This window comes from Lytechinus variegatus, chromosome 19 (assembly GCF_018143015.1).
Source record: "Lytechinus variegatus isolate NC3 chromosome 19, Lvar_3.0, whole genome shotgun sequence".
Taxonomy (NCBI): domain Eukaryota; kingdom Metazoa; phylum Echinodermata; class Echinoidea; order Temnopleuroida; family Toxopneustidae; genus Lytechinus; species Lytechinus variegatus.
Genome location: NC_054758.1, coordinates 13285155 through 13307053, shown reverse-complemented (window position 1 = coordinate 13307053; position 21899 = coordinate 13285155). Strand labels below are relative to the sequence as shown.

The window sequence follows — 21899 nt, the reverse complement described above, 5'->3', positions numbered from 1 at the left end:
ATCTAATTTTTTTTTATTTTTCCACACAAGCCCACTTGTTCCAAAGGTTTCATTTCCCTTTAAGAATTAGTCAAAGTAACCAGTCTGATGGTGAATATGATTATTGTCCGACGAATTAAAATTGTCAAAATCAACTGACCCTAATCCTAATCCAATAAATTGGTTGACTTTGATCATTTTTGTCGGTCGGACACATATCCAGCAACCCATAACCAATTTCGACCAAACCCTTTTTAATGCATTAATGACTCAAGAAAGTAAGATGTATTTTTTAGACACTTGTGTTGCACGGATTAAATATCTTCTCTTTTTTTTTGGGGGGGGGGGTGTTCTCCTATCATGGTGTAACAAACGAATAAAAAATAAATGTACTTCCCATCCATATTTAGCAAGAGACGGGGTATGGAGGGCTAGCCCCGGTGACTCACAGCTAATCGAAACATATGCAAGATAATTCTATATACATATTTAGCATTTAGGGAAATATTGTTAAACAAAGGAGACGAGAGTCAGACAGATTTTCCCCGCGAACGCTGGTAAATCTTATTTCCTGTGTCTGCAGTTGGTCTGGTATTAAATGATGGCCCTTTCTGAACTTAGAGAGCATGTAGTTAAGATCAAGATGCTTTTCATTTCGCGATATGTGTCATTCCAAACGACAATAGACAGGAATGAAGTTAGTTTGAGAACAATATAGAATGTAGTAAAGACAAAATAGGTAGGATTGATGCTTTCGTCTTGAATTTGACAACGATCAAACAAAGTCAGACGAGTCTTTCGATGCATGGATGCTTTTTGATGTGTGTTAGAACAGTTACATGCGTGCAAGGTATCAAAAAAATTATCAAAGGTCTTTAGTGCTTTAGATAGATTTTTCACAGAGGATTATGAACCAATAATGTCAGTAGAATGGCAGCTACTTTTAATTCAAAGGCAGCTGTGAGTGCTACGATCGACAGCGGCGATTTCTTCTTCTACTACCAATTCAACGACGACGACGACAACAACAAAAACAACAACAACAACTACTTCTACTAATACTGCTGCTGCTACTACTACTACTACTACTACTGCTACTACTACTACTACTACTACTACTACTACTACTACTACTACTACTTCTACTACTACTACTACTACTACTACTACTACTACTACTACTACTACTACTACTACTATTACTGCTACTACTACTGCTGCTGCTACTACTACTAATACTGCTGCTGCTACTACTACTCCTACTATATACTACTACCAGTGGCGTACCATGGGTCAAGGCATGGCCGCGGGAGCACGAGCAAAAATTTCAAGTCACTTAGTACATGTAGTAGGCGTTCCAAGCGCGCTCAATAGCCAGGCAGGTATTCTGACCTAATAGAGACATTTTAAGTACTGTGCCATTAAAAGAATGTATATCTCACTGATCACATAACGCGAGCACGAAGCACGAGCTGATTTTTTTTGTATATTCAGACCTATAAAACGGGACATTATGAGGAATTTCTTGTAATCATGATACGTATCTGTCTCAATAAACAGACAATGCCAGCGCGAAGCGCGAGCTGAAATCTTTGATATTCAGATCTGAAGACGAGCATTCTAAGGCCTTTTGGTAGGAATTCATTCAGACCATACTATTTCACTGAGCAGATGTCACTCCATAAAATAATAAAAGCTCGAATGCGAGGAAATATAATTTGTTTATATTGATTTGAAAAACAGGATGCTTTATACCATTTAATTCCTTTGAACGAGATTATTCATCTCATTAAACGGACAAATTACGATAATCAGGAATGCTCATAGGTCACATAGGCCCCAGGCAAAATAGGTTTCATAAAGTTATAAAAAATATTATGTAGTATGATGTAATATATAATAATATATAACATTGTTTTTTATGTCTTCTTTACCGCCACTATGTTTCTCTTTCTTTCTCCCTCTTTTTCCCCCTTTTCCACCAAGAACTACTATTCACCACCAAGTGGAGCGCTATGGCACAAGTGGAATAGCCTCCGGACTTTGGAGCAGAGGGTCGTTGAATATGAATTCATGTCATGTTTTATTCAAGTTTTATACTAACGTTCCTTAAAAAGTAGTACATGTATTGTGTATATTATCCTGAAATTATTTACGTTTGTTTTTTTGCTATTTACTTGTATCGCAATGATTTACTGTTGTTGTTGTTTATTATCGGAATTGAAACGAAATAAAGATTCATTCAAGTAAATCTTACCATCTATTGAAACGAAATCATCTTCTAGCCGAATAGTGGTTGGTGATTTTATTTCAATCTATCAACTAATAAACGATGTCTATCAAAAGTTCATCGCAATTTTGCGACGTTCACACGACTGTATTGATGTACGCCTGATACTAACTAAAGGATGAAATAACAAGAAAAACAAAACATGTAGAGTAGGGGCTGCGATGAACGCTGTGCGCGGTCATGTTCATGAATTCGTTAATACACTTCCCGTCATGGGTAAATCGTCTTGCAAAAAAAAAATGATAACATGTCCTTAATGACCTGGCATCTTCGGGGATTTCAGAACATCCTCTCCAGACTTCCGGTTCCAACTTAAAGGCCAATGGCAGTTCGTCCCCTCTGAAGGTCCCAAATGGTTTGTAAGTGTCTTTTGTCTTGAGCATGACAAGGCTTGCGAACAATCTGGTTGATGGCTCCTATGGAGGATGTCAGAAAATAATCATAAATGATGTGCTCCTTTCATATAAATATCAATAGTATATTTTGTATTTTTGTTATCCTTTGATTTTTGCACTTGTATGTGTTTACATGTAACTGGGTCATCTGGGAGTGTGCATCACTGATGAGGCTACCGTGTATAAACAAGACTTAATCATAATGAGAATAAATATAATGATAATGATAACATTAGGAAACGATATTAGCCATTGCTATGTATGTGTATAGGTGTGTGAGCTTTAACCAAGTTCGAATCGAATCACTGTGTCACTCTGATCAACTAGGCTATAATCTAAAGTTAATTAGAGGATTTTCTTTATGAATCAGTCCAACGGAATTGACTGAGAGGTAAACTCAAGCAGAGAGATTCATGGAGGTCTTTCCTCCGGCACGAGGACATGTCTCATTATGGATCCATCAGAGAGCTTCCGCTTTCAGGCATTTACAAGAAGTGTTACTTTGATGATTTCCACCAGAACTAAGGATGGTTTCACCTCATACATTTAATCAAACAGAGGTTGAGAACACCTTCTTCTTGATACTGACAGAAAGATATTGGCGTGGAAAACATTTCGGGGGTAGAATTACCAAAGTTCACCAATACCCTTCTCGTATGTCTTTCAAACACGATTTTAAGTAGAAGGAACTGTTTCTGTTACTCAAGCATGATTGGTAATGGGACAATGTGTTCGTGTAGAAAACATTTCCGAAAACATTGGACAACTATCTTCTTCATATTGTTCATGTGTTGTGGTTTATATGCCTATTTGTACGAAAGAATTAATACCACTAAGAAAAATGCTTTCCGGAAGTCAAACGGCACTGAGAGGGACAACTCCAATGGACAACTACAAAATCTTGAACCCGATGTTCCTGGATCTATGAATGGTGATAACGCAATTTCAGTCAGAGGAAATATTGGTATTTCGACAAGTGTGGTCAGAAGTAGAGACCCGGTGGGTAAAGAACTGAAGGCCAGGTTCAACATTGGTCATTGGAATTCTTCAACAGTTTCCAGGGAATACCATCACCATTATCCTGTGAACTGCAGTGGGATTATCCAAGGGGACCCCTTATCCCTGGAAAGATCAAAGACGATCCTCACTTGGACAAATGTCGAAGGACGAACGCCAATGCCTTCGGATGAGGTAGTTGCAACGTGGACGCGCAACTGTGATTATTACAGAAATAACCGGAAGTACCCAACTGAGGCAATGTCACTTGAAGAATTGGACTTTCCCCTAGCCTATATACTGCTTGTGCACAAGGAAGCAGCGCAAGTGGAGAGGCTGCTCCGGTCCATCTATCATCCACAGAATGTATACTGCTTCCACGTGGATGCCAATGCGGACGACGAATTTAGCACGGCGATCCTTGGATTGTCCCGTTGCTTTGACAATGTCTTTGTAGCTTCAAAGCTTGAGAAAGTCCAGTACAGGGGATTCTCTCGTCTTCAGGCGGATATCAACTGCATGGAAGATCTGGCATCCTGGAGTGGGTCTCGCTGGAAGTATGTTATCAATCTTTGTGGTCAAGACTTTCCTTTGAAAACCAACCTGGAGATTGTACACCAGGTGAAAGCCTATGGAAGTTACAATGATATCCCTGGTGTATATCCGAAACAAACTGAATGGTTTGTTAACCGGACCCGGAACCACCATCGCGTGGTAAATGGAATATTGCAGATCACAGGAATTGTAAAACCTCCACCACCTCATAATGCTAAAATATACTTTGGAAATGCTTACTATGTCGCCAGCAGACGATTCGTGGAATTCATTCTCAACAACAGAACCGCTAAGGATTTGCTATATTATCTCGAAGATACGAACAGTCCGGATGAGCACTACTGGATCACCATGAGTCGTTTCCCGGATGCACCAGGTGGATATCCGTACTCGTCATGGCGATCCTCCGCTCGGTTTATCCGGTGGACCGTGTCGGATGAACATCCACCCTGCATCGGAAAGTATGTACGGCAAGTCTGTGTTATTGGGTCCGGATATCTACCCTATGTTACCAGTCTACCGCATTTATTTGTAAACAAATTGCATTACGATTACGATCCGATTTCGTTGCAATGTCTAGAGGAGATGCTGGATTACCGCACAATATTTCCCAATGCATTAGCTGATTTCGTTCCGGTTTACCCGTTACATGACCTTTTTCCAAATAACCCGCAGACAGAAAAACAACAATATCAGTGAAAGCAACGATGGGCATCGGGTTTTTTTTTATTATGTTTTAATTGCCCTGATTACATCTAGACGTTCTTCCTAGTATCTGCGGCATATTTTGCAAGAAAGCTGCAGACACCGATCCACTCATTTCCATCATGTCCATAAGTGTGCAGAAATGAATATACTAATTAACAGACGTTACGTTTGGCCACGTGTTCTTTTAAATGCAAGTGATACACAAGGCCATCGTACAACTTGCAAGTACTTCTTACGTCCAACGCAGAGATGGCCTGAGGGGTCACTCAGACGCACCCTACTGGTTTAAAAATTGCACCTTGATTCTGCTTAGCATATGCGGGGCTATTGAATCCTGGGTCCCATAAAGTTACTTTGCCATCCAAAGATATACTCCATGGGATTCTAAAATTGATTGCCAACTAAATAGTGTTGACATTGTAGTAACCAATGGATGGGAAAGATTAATATAATAGCAATTGTCTTGCAAGGAGACCCCGGATGTTTGGTGTATACAAATAATTATATCATGCTTTGACTAAGTGCAGCGGTAATCATTTGCCCGAGGATTGACTGGCAATTACTTTAAAAAGAAACACACATACGGGTCATAGGACGTTGTTTGTAGTCGGCCTATCTGCGGTAAGCTGTGACTAAGGTCTTGGCCCACAAAGACTCGTTATGATAAAAATGTAGAATCTCTTAATAACAAAATTGTTTACGACGGGTGGATTCACTTATAGCGATAAAGAAATTTCAAAACGCTCCCAAAACAGTTACATATACCTTGAGATAAATAGATGAATATCATTTGAATGATTCCAGTAGCTTTAAAATATTCTTTGAAATAATATGTTCTCATAACGTGTCATATGAAACGACCCCAAGGTTCTAATCAAATCTTATATAGATATTTGTTTGTTTGTAAGGTGTCAGTAATCGTAAATCTGCTCATTAAAAATGATTTTATGAAAAGATCTGAAAATAAACGTTATTTATGTTGTTTTTTGTTGTTATGACGACGATGTCTCTATTTAATTGTGATTTAATGGGGGGGGGGGGACTATACATGCACACCCACTCACCCACATACCCTCAAACACACAACCACACACAGACACGTTAAAAATTATTTCTTATTTGCGACCGATAGATGTACACGTGTGCAGAGAAAATGACATTTATCAAAATTGCGGAAATCGGGGAAAAGGTGTATCTTTCATCACTGTCATGAAAATGACATATCTGAGTCATGGTTTAGGTTTTGGAAACGCCACAGAATTCTTGTTTAGGGTACCCTGAGATTGAAAGATTACTCGTTTCGAGCCAGAATGTTCATGTACGACCACGGTGTCCACTTTGTCTGTTTGTAATGACAGTACTCCACTAAGAATCTCAAATTTATTATCAGGGATGAATTGTGGGAAAGAGTCGTAAGATTTCAACATGTACACGAATTTCAAATTTTACTACATGCAGATTTTACAAATAGCCCCATGTTTACTAGGTCAATCACGCTGTGACTGATGGTAAAGTCACACCAACGAAACCGACTGCAGACCGATCAAAGCTATGTCGTTACTTCGAATGGTGTATCGTCGATCGGTTTGGAATCGGTGTGACGGCGGCAGTACAGTCTTAAGCCCTATGCACTATGCGACTCGCTGCGATCCGAATTTTTAAAAAAAATTCGATGTGAACATTCCAAGCAATAAAATCTCAGCGATTAGAATCCGTTTAGCGGTAGGACTACTGAAATTGAAAGTCAGTCTAGTTCGAGCCTCCCTGAAGGACCATCGAGTGCGACGTAAAGCCGATTCGGACTTTACTCCGAACACAGGACTTATCGGAAAGCAAATTCTGATTTTATTATTCCTAACACTTATACCAAACTTTAAAGAAAATGATTATACTTTTTGGAATATTCATATTAAATGCAAAATCCGATTTATCAAAATATCGCGTTACATCGGATCGCATTGTGTGCTCTGAGCTTCAAACATGATTGCTCAAAATAACCACTATATCGGTGAATTAGAATAGTCCAATTCATTGAGTAAAAACTGCCAGAAATCTGGTTTATATTGACCATTTTTACCCGTCGGACTCGTATTAAAAAACATTGGCTATTTTGACTAATCCTTTTTAAAGAGTATTAATTTCTACTTCCGGCGAACAAATTCGCAAATTAGAAGTCATAACAATGGGCCTATTCAGAGTAGTATAAATTTAAGTCTTTACGATAGGTCTGATAGGATTTTTTACCAGATAAAAGAAAAAGAAGATTCTCTCTTTCGAACCATCGAAATTCATCCCTTTCTCTTTTGCATGGAGAGGTGAGATTTCGCACTAATCACTTTCTATTAAGGTGTGTGACTCAGGACCTATATTGGTTACGGTTGTTTTGCCATCAGCGGCTACAGCGATGTCAACACCGAACCACAACGGAAATGACCTTAGTGCCCTAACGAGTGACGTACGTCATTTTCTGCTCGATCTTAGGCATTGGTCATCCATGGTCAACTCTCAAACCGTCTGGACAGGACACGTGACTGCCATGGTGATGACCAATGGTTGTTTTGGGAGTTTTTGAAAGTCCAGGTGATGTCCTGAGTCAGTGTGGCTTTGATATACGTTATGATTGATGGTACAATGTAGCTGTCTCTGATGAGTGACTCTCTTCGCACAATTCACAAACAAATCTACCCTAACAGCATATTTGGAAAGCAAGGTATTTATAATGTGGAAAGTTGGAAATACGTAGGCTTCAAATTTTGTTTCAGTCGTATTAACAAAACCAAGACCCACTGTTTCAAACTCCGGAGACTTATCCACTGCGCCACAGCGGTCATCCGTTACCATTCATTATACCCATACATGTAGATTATCTACAAAAGTCTGTATATTTTGATTAAAAGATAATTGTTGATACGGGTACATTATTCGCGCAGTTACCTCTCTTTGACCATGTACAGTATTATCTGTTCAAACTCTGTCATTCTCAATAAGAATCGTAACTACGCAAGCCCATGTGATAGGCCTATGCATAGCAATTGAGTCTGAAAAAATCTTGCTTAAATTCTCCCCAGGGAGTGGAGAAAAATGATTCTTTGTATGTGTGCAAGGCAGAATCTGGTGAGCGGGGTCCAACTTAGAGACCTCATAGAAGCCGGTAATTATTATTTTGTTTTTATCATAATCTTTAACGCAATTATGAGAAGAAGAAAAAAGATAGAAAATGTCACCAACACACATAGCTTTCCATACTTCTGTTAACAGTCACGACGATCGATTAAACCGATTTTTCTCTGAGCTTTTCGTATCTGCGAACATGGCATCGGATGTATGCGCTGTGTCACATCATTAAACAATTTCCTGAAATCACTCAAACGTCACGGAAAGAATTCAATAATCGTTTAAATTCATCACCTGGACGAGCACGCTGTATTTAGCAGATAAAACGTCATCATTAATCAATTATTGAAATTACTTTATCCAAAAGAAATGCATGCTCTTTAGAGATAAGGAGGGGTGTTCTATATCAGAAACGCCCATTATACGCCTTAAAAGTGTTCCAAATACATGTAGAAAGATTAGCTTTTTTAAACAAGTCACACCTAGTGACCAATAATGCATATAGTATTTCCATTTATTTGAAAGCAAGATAAAAGAGCGATGTAGATTAATGCCTTGCTCACGCCACGGGCACAGGTGCCGCGGCCGGGGATCGAACCCCGGACTTTCAATGTAAAGCCAGTCGCCTTAGACCACTCGGCCACGGCACCTCCTGTGGTTAGTTGGTACTGTATATCGATTAATCATTTCCATTTATGCATCCCTAACCCTTTTCGCTATTTATTTTGTAATTTCATTTGAGGGGAAATCATTATTTTGATAACAGTCATTTTTGTCAGAATGTTAACATCGGCAAAACATCCTGCTTTCATAATGAAAATATCTTTTCCATCATTCTGCCCATCCAAATATTATTCATTTGGTATTCTCAAGGTATCTGTGAATGATGTTTTTTTAACGAGTTTTAAACTATTTTTTCCGATATATCTTAATCCGTCCATTGGTATTGGTCATAATTGATCTTAATTCTAAATTTTCACCAATCATCCTAATAATTCTAGTCAAGGTATCGGGCACTTCTTTGGTCTGAACAATGTATAACAACAGTTATAGCTGGACTTATACAGTATAACGCATTTTTCCTGGGGATAGAAAGCGCTCAGGCTGCTATCTCTCCTCGGTTTAGCTGCGCTGCCTATGAATGCCTTCCTACCCGGGTAAACCTTCACCTCACCTGGGTTGAGTGCAGCAGAATGTGGATCAATATCTTGAGGAAAACACGTCATGGTTGGGAATCGAACCCAGATCCCTCACAATGAAAGACGATTCTTAATTATCATACTAGTAGACCAGAAGGCCCCCAATCAAGTATTCCTTCAAATTAAACCTCTAACCTGTAAATGGCAAATTTTCATGTGGTCAAGAATCATATTTGCCTATTACTATGTGTCCGTAAACAGGTCTTTCATTTTTTTTTCATTTCACCTCTGGTCATCCTTCTGTCATGGATTGTAGTTCGTTACATTTTCATGGAACAATGGAAATTAACTTGATTTAAGTATCTGAATTATATTTTTGACAAAAATAAGAGACAAGCCTATTCACTTGTCTCATTACTTATTTCGTCTTTCTGTCACGAATACTTACCATTTAATTTAGCTGGATTTCAATTCAATAATTCAAACGAACTTGATTTGATCATCCGAACAATAGACGTGGGAGGGTGCCACTGAGAGGAGAGAGCCCCGGGAGCCTCTCCCGTGATTTGCATCCGTCGTCTCGATATAGTAAGCACAGTCATCCACTGGATTTCCGCTCTGCAAACATTCGTGACTCGTCTCCGAAGGTTGGGCCACTGTCTTACCAACGAAGTCGACTCCAAACCGATTACATGGTTTGTCATTGGTAATAATGTGATAGCCTTTGTCGATTTTCTGGCGGGTTCGCCGGGGTGATGGTAGCATTTACCACAAGGTTTTCATTACTTTGATAAAGGTTAAAAAGCAACATGCCTCGGCTGCTTTCAATATCATAGCGTCAGCTCGGGTCCTGAATTCCCAAATTATTTCCTGATTCATTTCCCATAATGCAACATTCTGAAAAATAGCCTTGGAACTTAAAGGGATGGTCCGGGCGGACAATATTTATATCTTAAGACATGGAGTAGAATTCACTGAGCAAAATGCCGAAAACTTCATCAAAATCGGATAACAAATAATAAAGTTATTGAACTTGAAAGTTTAGTAATATTTTGTGGAAAGAGTCGTCATGAATATTCATTAGGTGGGCTGATGATGTCACATCCCCACTTTCCGTTTTCTTATGTTATTACATAAAATCATAATTATTTAATTATTTATTTAATTATTTCATACTTGCGTACATAATGTCTCCCTTATAATGAAATGAGTAGCAGCAATAGATATATAATGCATTAAATCAGGTGTCAATCCAATTTTTCTAGTTCTCGGAGGAAAAAAAATGAATAAACCTAGTTTCATATAATAAAGTACAAGTGGAAATGTGACATCATCAGCTGACCTAATGAATATTCATGACGACTGTTTTACAAAATATTGGTAAACTTTAAAATTCAATAACTTTGTTATTCGTTATTCGATTTTGATGAATTTTTCTGCATTTTGCTCAGTAAATTCCGCTCTATTTATTAAGCTATAAATACTTTTAGCCTGGACCATCTCTTTAATATTATACGCCCATACACAACAATTTACCAACTTTAAACTTTACAACATTCACACCGCAATTATGCTGCAAAGAGCAAGGAATGCTATAAAACTTTATCTTTTTTCCAAAAGATAAGCCAAATGAGTTTGTTATATATTATATTATCATTTCTTTTTAATGTTAATTGGCAAGTAACAATTATGTATCAAGATTATAAAATGACTTTCTTTTCATATTAGTTTTCATATCCAAAAGTTATAATATATTGACAAGGACTCCCTCTCTGTTCCCACAACCCTACAAGAACACACCTACAAATGGCCTTAACTTGACACCCACGCGCACACTCACCGTCCCCTCGCTCACACTGTCTCTCCCAAATGCACACAAACACACACACTTTCAAAAACTGACACTGATTTTAACATAACGCATATATACGCAGATACTGCGGGGGTGGATATATTCAATCATAAGAGTAACATATCACTTGAAACACACACACCATACACCTACCACACGCGCAGACGCACCCACAAAAGTATACACACACGCACAGATAGATAAACTCATCGATATCCAGCCAAAGACAGGGAAGTGAAAAAAAATCGAAAAAGAAACAGAGAAGGGTGTGTATGGGTCTGTACGTCGTTTGGGATGTGTATGGTGGATGTGTGTATAAGTGTTTCCCTGTAATAGTTTAGTATGTATACAAATTAGATGAAATATCATGTTTTATATCAGACCTCTATAGTTTCCAATAGTTATCAACTGATAAATGGCCTGGCAACATTCTTTTTCATCATCAGTGGGCCTATATGACGGGTGCGGAGCTCTGCTTAGAGACATTTATTACAAGCTTGATATTAGTCAAAGGAATTTCATTATATCAGTACCGTATCCCTTTACAGGGGCGGATCCAGCTTTTTATAAAGGGGGGGTTGGGGTGGTATGCGAGGGAGCGTAGCGACCGAGTCCAAGCGAGCGAAGGGGGAGGGTGTGTGTCCCCCCTCCCACAGTAGGGAAAATTTTTGAAAATCTGTGTGTGAAAATTGTGTTTTCTTGCATGTAAAGCACCACTATTTTTGGTAGAGGTCGTTGCCAAACATGCCAAATTAACCCCCATGAAAATTTGAAAAATTAAGTTGCATTTTCCTGCAATGTAAGGCCAGTTAACAACACAGATACAAAGAAATAATAATAATAAATGAAATAAATACATAGAAATAGAATAAAATAAAATTACAAGTTTAAAAAAAAGATAAGATTTAAAAAAATGGTCCCCGGATTTTTTGCAATCCCTCAACCCCCCCCCCCCCCCTCTAGATCTGCTTCTGCTTTAGATAACGATTTTTTTTTAATATTAAGTAGGACCGTTGAAGGGGGGGAATACGAAAACAAGAAAGTAGGCTATCGGGTAAAAAGCTGAGAAGCTACAGAATGGAAATTGAGTAGACCCGCCCCTTCATAGAATTAATATATGGGACACGGATAGTTGGTGATTAGTGACCGGATGGTTAGATTTCACAAAACCAACGGCTTCTCACGTCAGAGCTCTAAACCTATGGGGGAAAATTGCCTTGAACCCCATCATTTTTTGTAGGACCTTGACCGATGATCGTAAATCATTATAATTATTCATCCATACTGTGGGCATTGATAATGCTTCCGTGAAACTCCATCACGAAATGTAAATATTGTAATTTAATCTGAATTAAAAAAAACCCCATAAATACCAAAAAATGGATATTCGGCTTATATGGGACACGGTCTCACGGAAAGTTGGTTATTAGTGACCGGATGGTTAGATTTCACAAAATCAACGGTTTCTCACGTCAGAGATTAAACCTATGAAAATTGCCTTGAACCTCGTCATTATTTCGTAGGTCATGATCTTACCTTGACCGATAATCATATATCATAATTGTTCATCAATACTCTGGACATTGATAATGCTTCCGTGAAACTCCATCATGAAATGTAAATATTGTAATTTGATCTGATTCTTAAAAAAATAAACATGAATAAATGTAAAAAAAAATGATATTCAGCTTTTGAAATGGGTCACGAATAGTTGGTGATTAGTGACCGGATGGTTAGATTTCACAAGACCGATGGCTTCTCCCGTCAGAGCTCTAAACCTATGGGGGAAAATTGCCTTGAACCCCGTCATTTTTCGTAGGACCTTAACCGATGATCATAAATCATGATAATTATCAATCAATACTCTAGATATTGGTTAATGCTTCCGTGAAAGTCCATCATGAAAAGTAAATATTGTAATTTCATCTGATTCTTAATAAAAGCATACATACAAGAAAAAAAATGGAAGTTCAGCTTAAACGGGACACGGTCTCATGGAGAGTTGGTTATTAGTGACCGGATGGTTAGACTTCCCAAGACCAATGGCTTCTTACGTCACTGAGCCCTAAACCTATGGGGGAAAATTGCCTTGAACCCCGTCATCATTTCGTGGGACAAGGTCGTACCTTGACCGAAAATCATATATCATTATAATTATTCGTCAATACTCTGGACATTGATAATGCTTCCTTGAAAGTCCATCATGAAATATTTCCGCAATGCTTCATTTGGGGGAATCGACCAGCAAGAACAAATAGAAACATAGGCCCGTATTCTGAAGTCGGGTTTAACTTAAACTCAGGTTCAAAGTTGTAGTTTAAGTATGGGAAGCAAAAAGTATCAAAATTTGTATTAAGTTGTATGTTTCTCATGTTTACTGTGCTCTTTCCTGATTCATCGATGGTGAAGACAATCATCTATTTATACTTCCTGGACAATTATGAATGATTTGATAGCCAAATGAGATGAAGTATGATATCTCTACTGTAAGCGATTTATGTAGCAATTGGCTTCCCATACTTAAACCACAACTTTAAAACTGAGTTTAAGTTAAACCCGACTTCAGAACACGGGCCACAGTGTCCAACAGTGTGGGCACAAGTGTGAACAGAATGACCCGTATTTTGAGCATTTTGGACTCTGGTTTAATTCAAACCTGGTGGGTGTTTCATAAAGCTGTACGTATGTTAAGAGCAACTTTACGAACGACTGGTGAACAATTCTTACGCACTAAGTGAACATATCACAATGAACATATCATTTGCCACAAGAAAGGATCACCACTGAGTCGTTCTTGTCGCTCTTAACTTACGAACAGCTTTATGAAACGGCCCCTGGTCTAAAGTCATGAAAGTTGTGGTTTAAATAATCATGTAGGCCTATAGGGCGATTCCATTAGTGACGTACGGGACATTTTCTCAACAATTTCTAGTCTCTTAGCCATGGGTGTCGATCGGTATTCTTGGTTGGGGGGGATGATTGACACAAATGTTCTTGTGGATGGGGATATTTCAACATTACCCCCACTATATAAAATCACAAGTTAGGACATTTGGGAGTGGTTGATATGCATGGTGTTCTTGGAAATTCCTTCATTGTTGTAGTGTACTATACTTGTATAATTTTTGTTGAAAATTCAATTTGTGTTACAAGTAAGCCTATTCTAAACTCATACCAAGAAAAAGATGACAAAAATTGACTTGATCATGTACATAGAGATCTGTTTATTGAGCATGATGTATACACAGGGGCGTCGATCCATTTTTCAGATGGGGGGGGCAAAATTATGAATCAACGTTCCAAAGGCGCTCGATCACAATATATATAACTGATGAGAAAGAGACACATACCTCACCTTCACCAACAATGCGAGCGCGAAGCGCGAGCTAAATTTTTTTAGTATGTCATGAAAACAGGAAAAATGTACCTGTTTAGGTTTGTTTGTAGTAACTCATGAGGAGGGTCGATGCATGTATCTCACTAGAGAGCGAGCTGAAATTTCTTTATATTCTGACCTGAAAGCTTGATATTCTAAGCATTTTTGGTACCAATGATTAAGATGGGTATCTAGAAGAACAATAGATGCGAGCGCGAGCTGAAAATTTTGATATTTTGATCTGGAAAAAAGGACACTTTAATGGAAGATATATATCCAACAAAAGATTATTGCAAAATCAAAGTTCTTTTGAGGTTTAGAATTGAAAACGGGACATTATATTCACCTATATAATCATGAAAAGTATGGGTTTTTGGTACATGATGCGAGCGCGAAGCGCGAGCTGAAAATTTTTATATTCCAATCTGAAAAGCAGACATTTTGAGCACGATTTTAAATCAAAATCGAGTTGGTATCTCAATCTCGCTTGCTGATTTCAGTGTAGCATTACAATCCTATTTTATTTTTTAGTTGCACATGCGGAATTATTGGGGGGGGGGGGGGCAAAACGATATGTTTGCCCCCCCTAATATTTTCATTGGTGGGGCGCATATGTGTATACAACTTCTCTCTTAAATCTAACCTGACTGGCAATATCTTTATTCTTCTTAATGCATGATAATAAAATGCAGATTCGGACCAATTAAGACTAGCACAAATTACAACCTGTGTGGCTTCTCGTGCGCCATCGGGCTTACCGTCATTCCTTTATTTATCTTGCCACCCTTTTACTCCCGTTTATTTTTCCACCCTTTTGAGTTAATGATTTATTTAAATTAATTTATTCACCACTGTTGGGATGGAACACCCTATCAACAAAAGTTGATTTTCGTTGGGGTCCTTTTATGTCATGTGTTAAAAAATATCAGATATATAAACATTTCATTCTTTTTCATCTTGAACCTCCACCCATCTGTTTAATAGTCCTGAAAAAGAATGTTTTTATTTAATAACAATATACACAAATTGCGAGGGAAACAAACTGATTGATGGCATACTATAATCATCATGATCAAACTTTTCATTTTTCATCATCATTATTATAATTTTTCTACCCTAAATTATTGGGGGGATGATAATACAGGCCATCCCCCCACTTGCAATATTGGGGGGATATATCCCCCCATCCCCCCCCCCCGTGATCGACACCCATGCTCTTAGCTGATTGCTTGAGTAATGAACAATTATTTTGGTCAATAATAAAGTTATAGTGGGTAGTCATGTGAAAAACTAATTACCAACAAAAAATATTTGATATTGCTGGCTGAATTAAGGGCGAACATGTTGTGTGTCGTACGGGAATCGGAAATGTCCCGTACGACACGCATGTTTTTCACCTCTAATTCACAAATGGACGGCATATTTTTGTTGGTTGTCATTTTTTTATATGTCTACCTAGTAGTACTCTATTATTACCACAAAACAAATTGAAGTTCTTCGTTTGTTTGGACAATAGTTTGAATAATGTTGCGAAAATAGCTTATTTTTCTACCATGGAATCGCCCCATAGCCGATTGTGACAAATGTCTCTAACAGGCCAGGTTCAATATGCCAACTCATTTGACACTCAAATCATTTATAAATGACGGGAATTATTACTGAAATGGTTATCTTAATCGTTAGAATACGTCAAGTAAGGGCCAAATGAAGATTGAACACATTATAATATAAATTGTTTTTTTTGTTTTGCTTTCCAATATTTTAATAGTCACTGAGTTAGACCATGGCCTAGGTTAAACCAGACTTTAAAATATGTGCCAATGTGACACTGTGGTCAGTGTTTTTCAGTGTGTGAACATGTGAAAAGAACCCTTTGAAAATGGAAAAAAAACATATTGTCACACTGCAGTGTTCACATCCTGTTCTTACAATATACACTCTAAAAAAGTAAACATTTACCTACTATTGGGTAGAAAGGGAACATACATGTTGCTATGTATTTTCTTTTCCTGATATTGAGCAAAATGCAAGTTTAAGGGGTAAATCTGAACGCAACATTGCTTAATTTTTTTTTAGTATTTGGCATCATTTATCCAGCAAACATACACGTTCCCAATTTACCCAATATTAGGTAAACCTTTTTTTTTTTGGAGTGTATCACATTGTCACACTGTGTTTTTCTTCCACGTAATTTGAAGCATGCAAAGTCATTGTTATGACAAGCAGCTTTTTTATAGCACGTATTCATTTATTAACTGATCTATTCATTTATTTATTTATTTACTTATTCATTTTCAATGTATTTGTTAATTTGATTATCTATTAATTATTTTATCAATTTATTCACTTATGTTTTCTTTGAACAGGGTTTTCTCTTTGTTAATAGTACATACAAAAGTTGCTTTTAGAGAAAACCCTGTATGATTCCTATGGAATTTTATTCAGAATCAATGTGTTCAGATTATCAAAAAAATTAAATCACATTGTACAAACGGAACTTGAAAAGCATTATTATTAGATTTAAGGAACACCACAAACGAAAACTCTAGAGAGTAAATTGTATTCTGCATTTACTACTTTATTGCTCAATAAATGATATATAGCGGGTTATCTGGGGGTTTTTTTTACAACTTTCTTTTGACAAATGGAGATCAAGGCTGGATAAAACACATTATTCAATGTACAGTGTAATAACAGGTACGATTTAAATCTATTCACGTTCATTCGTGGATTATTTAACACATTCCCACGATACGAATATCGTATCAGAGCTATCTGACAACAAGATATACTTTCGATTCACAATGTATTTTCCAACAGCAATAACATTATTGCACTATAATACCAACTATATTATCCCCACAATAAATTGACACTTATATAAAAACACGTATTGTTTTGTCATTAATTTTTAGGTTCTAAACATGAATAATTTGCTTATGTACACTGAAAATAAATAGTTCTATTAAATATATATTTATATTTATGTATTTATTAATCAAATCTTGAAATGGAAGCTTACCGAAAAAATATACCTGTTTTTTAACACATGATGGCGCTCGACTTTGATATTTGCAGGGTTTTTTTTACTCCCCGTATCATAAATAAGGGTGAAAGTATAGGTTTCGTACCACAAACCACAATTATGCATTGGGTCCAATGAAATCCTCATCATTTGCGTAAAATGGAAAAAAGACTGTCATTCATGATTTACTTTTTAATGTGAAACTTTCCTGTCCTACTGAATATGATAACAGGAGCTGATGATAATTATGACATACGCTAATAGTAATAAAGAATCTCCGAAACTGCGTTAAAAGGCGAAATTCTAGTTTTGCTTAAAAGGATAACGTCAAACCCGCTGAATCATACGACACCTGTTTTGATCACGTGATAGATGACTTAGTCATGTGACGCAGGATAACGAGAAGGAACGATAAACGGAAATTTCATGTCAGGTGACCTATGTTATGTTGTAATTCTTAATAATCATCCTGCCAGAATGTAAGGTCACAATATATTGATAAAGAGGTTCGGAGATTAAATCTAATTACCCTCTTTTCGTTTTCAAGGTTTTTTTTTAAATTCATTCTCTAACATTTATATTTACATTTAAAGACAACGATTTGTAGATCAAGGATGAAAATTCGTCGAACATATTTTTCTCAGTTATAAGGTATTTTTTGACAAGGGAATGAAAATTGGAGAGGAGGAAAAATGTGCCCCCACAAAAAAATAAAGGAGAGAAGAAAAGATAACTGGCATCATGTCATTGTTTTGAGGAGGCACCACTGCAACACCTGACTAGAACTTCATCTCACCATTCATTAAAAAAATGTTATTGGCTTCAAAAAATTTTTTGAAGATTTTTAGCATTTTACTTATTTTCTCAATTTGGTATCGAGCGAGTTCTTTCTTATTTTGACATGACGCATCACATATAAAAAAGAGATTGAGGTATCATTTATCTTAGTTTTATGGTGATTATAACGATTACAATTATTAACCTTCGCTTGCCATTCTTTATCCTGCACTTTCCTAGCCTTACTTCCTTTCTCGCCTTTTAGTACTTGCAATGTTTTGTGTTACAGGCATATCCTGCCACAAGCTTTTTGCTTTTAGGGAATTATGCCTTCTTCTGTTAACAAATCTTTTATATATTTACAGTCTTTTGTGATAAATACATTTTGTATGGGTCATATTGTCAATTCGTATCTCGTACAAATAGAAGAAAATAAATGTTTGTTTGAATTTGAATAACTTTGAGATCGATTTTCTTGTATCGATGTAAACATTCTCAATGACGCAAATCGTCGCCAATGCAAATGGCATTGAATAAACCTTGTAAACACATTTCAAGGTACGCAGATAACGACAAAGGCCATCGGGATGGCATGTCATCTAAGTGACCTTGGCCAGGTAATACAAAGATTGGCGATCAATCGCGTATTTGATAGAATTCTGATTGGTTCTACTCAATCTACTGAGCAAAATGCGCGCAACGACGGCCTTGTTAGGCCATTTAATTTCACAATTAATCACTAACTCTAATGTTACGGGGCGCACAGAAGGGTAAAATTGTGCGCTCTGAAAATTCGAGTGAAATCTTTGGTTTCAGTGGCCAAGAACTCCAACAGAACAAAGGAGATGTCATAGCGGTCGCCGAAACAGGTAGGCATATGTCCCGACACTTCACCTATCAATATACTTTGTTACATAAGTTTCTCGATGGCGGAGGTAAGTACGACCATTTGTCCGTTGAGATCCCGTATGGCGTCGCGGAGTTTGTCCACCTTATCGATGACCTGGATGCTCTGGGTATAAGGGTCGTACCGGACGTTATAAGGACGCAGCATCTTCATGGCGTAAAGCCTGTGTAGAGAAAGAGAAAAAAGAATGTTAAATTTCCTCTTGACCTGTTTTTTTTCCTTGAGAGAGAAACGAGCCAGCAGCCTAAATAGCGCCACCTCAAGTCCTCAACCACTCACATCTGTCTCCTGGGCGTTGTGGCGTGCGCCTGTAATGCAAGCTGTGAAGAAGTTACAAATTTATGCAGAGGTTCGAGGTTCGAGGTTCGAGCCCTGGTCACGTCTTTCGGATGGTGACATTAAAGGTCGGTCCCAGACGTAAATAATCATTTCTGATTGATACACGTCTGACAAAACTCAAACACACACACACTCTCCAGCATAATGTAGCATTCTGATCTATGTAGTCTTGTAATATAGGCCTAATTGAATGATAAAACGCTAATTCATCACTCAATATACTTACTATGTTACCAAGTAGGAAAACAGGTAATTTTCTTACAAAAACTGTAGATTTTCTTTCTCTGTATGAACAACTTTATTGGCTAATTTATTCTCTGTATTATGAATGGTTTCTCAAAGTGTAGATTTTAGATTTATATTTATTTATTTCCGTTCAACAATTTTTTTTTTTCAAAACAATCAAAGTAACAATACATATTCAATATAATCGATAATAAAGACAAATCAATGAAATTTCGTAACAAGTGTTGAATATAAATTAAACAAAACTACAATTTGTTGCAATTATTTTATCTATGAAAAGAAAATAGAAATGAACGGAAGGACTTGCCAAGAAAAGCAAAAGCTTGTAGAGGGGGCAACCCTCTAAAATTAGTATATTTTAAAGACTACTTTATTTGGAGCACACAGTCAATGAGAGACCGCACTGTGTGTTGTGCAGTTCGCTTTTGATAACTTACATAGTTTACAAGCATTAAAGTTTACAAACCTGTATGATAAAGGCTGCTAAATGCAGATAATAGCCATTTTTTATACTCCAAAAATTCATTTTGCCCAGTCGATCTTGCAATGGGCACGGCAGCCACTCAGTGTGCGCATGCAGCGCTAGATCGACGTCTAGCTTTATCCCTCACATCGTTGAACGCCAACAGGGTAGCAGAAACTCCCATCCCCATTACCATAATCAAATAGTATGGTAGTGTTTCATGAGGCAAATGGTTCGTGATTTTCACTGTTAAATTTGTTCTCAGCCAATTACCTTCAGGGATATCAGTAGTTTACAACAACTTCCAACAGATGTGAAAACTACTTCTATTTATTTTATGAAATTCTACCATATTTTTTTTCCGACCTCACCTGAGCTTTGACTGTGCATCGGTAAATGAGTCTGCCACGAAGTAGATGGGCTGATAGTTTTTGTCCTGGTATTCCTGAATGGCCGTCTTGTTCGGTTCAAAGGGACGATGCTCTGGTTTGTCGGAGAGGGCGTACTACAAATAATAAGTAGAGAAATCAGTCAATTTTAAACAAAATTTTGAACAAAATCAGTCAAATTTGGAATTGTTCGTTATGCATTCCTGAACATCATGTCATAAAACTATTTCTTTTCAAGTAGTAAAAGAATAAAGTATCACTTTATTCAAGATTCAAATCTTTCAAAAGAAAGGAATTACTACAAACATAGAATAAATGACGCACATGACTTATCTGACATGTCTGAGCCAAACAGAACAAGCATGGAATGCATAAATGACATTACACATTACAACACCGTACTACTACAATTTGGCAATTAATAGCAGGTTAAAACAAGAAGAAGATAAAGTTGCTTGAATAATGCTTTTTGATTGACAACAGATTGAAACAAAACCATCACTTACAAACTTAAAAAAAAAACATCACTTACTCACCTGTAGTTCACCGAAGGCTGACAACAAACCAGCTCCACACGCCCGCGTCTCACCGTTCTGCTTACATAGTCCAAACTCTACGGTAAACCAGTAAAGCTGTCGGAAACAAAAGCGAACAGAAACAGACGAATGGAAATTATAATTGTCGATCAGGTGAAGTCATTCGTATTCACTTCATTACAGTCCAAATGCCAAAAACCCAACCCAAATATCTACGTTTAATCATAACTATTCATGATGCACTTTCTCTACAATTGGATTAATGATAAATTGTTAATCACTAGTATTTTTTCTTTTATCTTAATATAGGATAGTCTAATAAATTTCCATGGTCATGGGTAAGATCCATAATGACGCAATAGGTAATCTAGATTATTAGAAAACATCATAAAAATTACCTTTATATCCCCCACCTTTAATTTAATAGCTAGAACTGAAAAGGGTAAAACTAAAATGGATGTTTTATATAATCAGCGTTCTTCGTTTTATCCTACGTTTCAACATGTATACTTTCATTAATTCTAATTAATTCTCAGCAAAATTTGATATTTAAAAGAAATCAAAGTGAGTGCAATATTTGGAATGTACAATCAACAAAAGCCTATACAAGATCGCGTTCTAAAGAGATAATCGCAAATCTGTTTTACCCATATTTATTGATAAGTAGTCAGGATAATTGGGATTTTTTTTTAATAAAGAATTTTTTTTATCTTACTGTTGCGAGTCGTGTAATGTCTTCATCAGATACGCCAAGTGAAGCAAGCCCTATCTCCTGAAAAATAGATATATAAACATTTTGTAGAATATCGATGG

At 37.1% G+C, this 21899-nt stretch overlaps 2 protein-coding genes across 3 annotated transcripts in view; one reads left to right on the top strand and one right to left on the bottom strand.

The window, feature by feature from the left end:
* Positions 1-2872: 2872 nt before the first annotated feature.
* LOC121406338 (beta-1,3-galactosyl-O-glycosyl-glycoprotein beta-1,6-N-acetylglucosaminyltransferase-like) lies at positions 2873-5881 on the top strand. The gene has a single exon (XM_041597366.1). The coding sequence runs from the start codon at positions 3373-3375 to the stop codon at positions 4912-4914; it is 1542 nt and encodes a 513-aa protein (XP_041453300.1). The 5' UTR covers positions 2873-3372; the 3' UTR covers positions 4915-5881.
* Positions 5882-16966: 11085 nt separating this feature from the next.
* Positions 16967-21899, bottom strand: part of LOC121405946 (tyrosine 3-monooxygenase-like) — a 34906-nt gene continuing 29973 nt past the window's right edge. For both annotated transcript variants that reach the window (XM_041596936.1, XM_041596938.1), the window contains exons 11-14: positions 21802-21858; positions 21087-21182; positions 20533-20666; positions 16967-19276 (exon numbers count right to left, since the gene is read on the bottom strand). In XM_041596936.1, the coding sequence (XP_041452870.1) occupies positions 19117-19276; positions 20533-20666; positions 21087-21182; positions 21802-21858 (447 nt within the window). In that variant the 3' untranslated portion in view covers positions 16967-19116. The remainder of the gene's footprint in view (positions 19277-20532; positions 20667-21086; positions 21183-21801; positions 21859-21899) is intronic.

Bases quoted from the DNA above. Each gene is read 5' to 3' on its own strand.
- LOC121406338 (XM_041597366.1), top strand. From the start codon at position 3,373: ATGATTGGTAATGGGACAATGTGTTCGTGTAGAAAACATTTCCGAAAA.